The 2,938-nt window shown below is 46.4% G+C and overlaps 1 protein-coding gene across 1 annotated transcript; it reads left to right on the top strand.

Moving 5' to 3' along the window:
- The first annotated feature begins 392 nt into the window (after positions 1-392).
- LOC136479620 (uncharacterized) lies at positions 393-1,066 on the top strand. The gene is made up of 2 exons (XM_066477424.1): positions 393-627; positions 885-1,066. The coding sequence occupies exons 1-2, from the start codon at positions 393-395 to the stop codon at positions 1,064-1,066; spliced, it is 417 nt and encodes a 138-aa protein (XP_066333521.1).
- Positions 1,067-2,938: the final 1,872 nt, after the last annotated feature.

The raw sequence follows: 2,938 nt of genomic DNA, 5'->3' as shown, positions 1-2,938 counted from the left end.
ATGTGACGGCCACCGCCCTATCACCCTGAAATCGGTGTTCAAGCTCAAGAAGGACGAGTTGGACACGGTGATCAAGCACAAGGTGCGGCTGGTGGCGTGAGGCTTCGTTCAGCAGAGGGGATCGACTACAACAATGCCTTCACCCCTGTGGCGCGCATGGATTTAGTCTATGTCCACCTCACGCCGGCGGCTCAAGAGGGGTGGCAAGTCCACCACATGGACGTGAAGTCTGCCTTCCTCAATGACGACCTCAAGGAGGAGGTCTATGTGCACCAGCCACCTAGCTACGCCATCGTCGGAGAAGAGGGGAAGGTGTACCGCCTACATAAGGCACTCTATGTCTTGCGTTAGGCACCACGCGCAACACGAAGCTCAATGCCACACTCAAGAAGATGGGATTCAAGCAGAGCGCGTATGAGGCGGCGGTGTACCGGTGGGGTAGTGGACACAATGTTCTACTGGTTGACATCTACATTGACGACCTCATCATCACCGGCGCTGAAGAGCAGAAGGTGGAGGTGTTCAAGGCGTTTGACATGAGCGACCTCGGCCTCCTCTGCTTCTACCTCGGCGTCAAAGTGCGCCGGACGCCACCGGGATCACCCTCCGCCAAACCCACTATGCCAAGTGCATCCTCGAGCTCAGCGGCATGACAGGCTACAATCCTTCCCACACCCCGATGGAGGAGAATCTTAAGCTGAGTTAGGAGAACACGGTGAAGGAGGTCGATCCAACCCATTATCGGTGGCTGATCGGGAGCTTACGCTACCTGGTCCATACCCGATCGGACATCACGTTCGCCGTCAGGTACATGAGCCGGTTCATGGAGCGATCGGCGATGGAGCATCTGCAGGCCGTCAAGTGAATCTGGTGCTACGTGGCAGGCACCCTCGACTACGGTCTTCACTACGGAAGGGCCCCCGACACGGCGTGGTTCATTGGCTACTGCAACAGCAACCTTGCCGGCGATGTGGATACTAGCAAAAGCACATCCGGGACGATGTTCTTCCTCGGTGATTGCTTGGTCAGCTGGCAGTCCCTCAAGCAGAAGGTGGTGGCCCTCTAAAGCTATGAAGCGGAGTACATCGCCACCACCACTGCCGCAACACAAGCACTAAGGCTGTCAAGGATGCTGGCAGAGCTCCTTGGTAGGAAGGTGGATGTGGTTGAGCTGAAGGTGGACAGCAAGTCTGCTCTAGCTCTGGCCAAGAACCCTGTCTTCCATGAAAGAAGCAAGCACATCCGTATCAAGTACCACTTCATCAGAGATTGCTTGGAGGACGGAATAATCAAAGCCAGCCACATTGCCACTACTAATCAGCTGGCTGACATTCTCACAAAGTCGCTGGGGAAGTCCAAGTTCCAGGAGATGAGGGAGAGGATTGGGCTACAGCAGATCACCTCCAGTGCTCGGCACTGGGCTTAGGAGGAGATTAATAGATAAGCCTAGTGTTAAAGCACTTGTATCTTACTTTTTCAGCACTTTTACTTTTCTTGGCTTACAAGTCTAGTGCTAGGAATATGCTCAGCATCCACTTTAGTGGTTAGAATATGCTGTAGCAAGTGTGAGTCCCCTTTGCTTATAAAGGGCAAGGGAGTGTCATTGTAAAAACAAGCCATTGCATTTTTCCATTCAATCAAGCGGCCAAGGGCCAAGCTGCCCTACGGTAATTCTAGATCTGAATCTGGGTTCCAATCGGGCCAACAGCTTAAGGTTCAAGCCCATCCAACCTTCCTCTCAACTCTTGTGAGTCTTGCGTTGTTCTATTACTCATCTAGTCTTTGTTTCTCTTATGGACACTCCAATTCAAAAGTCAATTTGCCTTGGACATGTTCCCTTTTTGCTAGACTTGTATGTTGTTGATTTCAAAGAGGAACCATGTCGCTGCGCAGAAACACTAAAGAAGTAGCAGATTTCTTTATTTACCCATCACTTATAACCAAAGCCGCCGTGATAGCACCAGTTTTGCTGCTTCATCATGCCCCCTTTTCTTGCGGCAGATTCACTGAGCTCCATGCATAGCAGTTTTCATGCATGTGTAAAAAAATATCCATGTTGCTGCTTGTTTAAAAGCTACAAAAAATTGCTTTATCGGTTCTTCAGTTTAATCTTGGCGTTTGAACTGCTTCTTCAGTTCTTTCCCTTTTGATTTATTTTTATCCATTCAGGAGTTTCTTTGTCTTCTTTAGGTTGAATTACAGTTGGATTTATGATTTTTTTTTTCTCTGAGTAAATGTTTTGTTCAGAGCTTGATACTAATGTTCCAGAAATAATATCCAAAACCATCATTCTGTAATATAGAGTTTCTCCATTTGTAAAAGTTTTATTATGAACCCCTTTAAACAAACTTTACCACTTTATCTGAATGATGAGGCATTCAATTTCACTTGGAAAGGAAAGTTGACATGAATAGATTAACTTGAATAATGCCATGGCATCTTACTGTTATTTCCAATACTGCTGTAATAAAAGAAAAATCAAGATATCATGATTCAGAAATGAAGTGTCCAATACTCCGTATAACACATAAGCGCAGGTTAGTAAACCAAATACTCTCTAGTAGGTTCCTGAAACATTACAGGAAACGGATAGGCACATTGAACCAGCCATTAGCTAGGCAAATCTGGATGCCAAAACCACAGACAAACAGCATGTTCGTATGAGTGGGACTGAACAGACAAATAGTATGATCCCTGATGGTATGGTGCTTCCCATGACGAAGGCGGCTTTGCTTTCTATGGCATATATTTATCAGTTCAGTGAGATAGTTGTTCCTTCATCATTTTTTTTGTTACTTTGATCTCAAAACTTGCACAAACATGAGAAGCATGATAAGTTAAGAGGGCATCGACAGCAATAGTGAAACATGGCAAGAATCTATACAAGAATAGAATTTAGAGCATTAAAATTTACTTCTGGAAAATAGACCTCATAAGA

Source organism: Miscanthus floridulus, chromosome 9 (assembly GCF_019320115.1).
Source record: "Miscanthus floridulus cultivar M001 chromosome 9, ASM1932011v1, whole genome shotgun sequence".
Taxonomy (NCBI): Eukaryota; Viridiplantae; Streptophyta; class Magnoliopsida; order Poales; family Poaceae; genus Miscanthus; species Miscanthus floridulus.
Note: the sequence above shows the minus strand (reverse complement) of the source record. Positions and strands in the feature narration are given on the sequence as shown.

Excerpts from the sequence above, each read along its gene's own strand:
- LOC136479620 (XM_066477424.1), top strand. The coding sequence starts at position 393 with ATGGGATTCAAGCAGAGCGCGTATGAGGCGGCGGTGTACCGGTGGGGT. Across the intron at positions 628-884 it reads CGCCAAACCCACTATGCCAA|GCACCCTCGACTACGGTCTT; the intron begins GTGCATCCTCGA and ends GCTACGTGGCAG.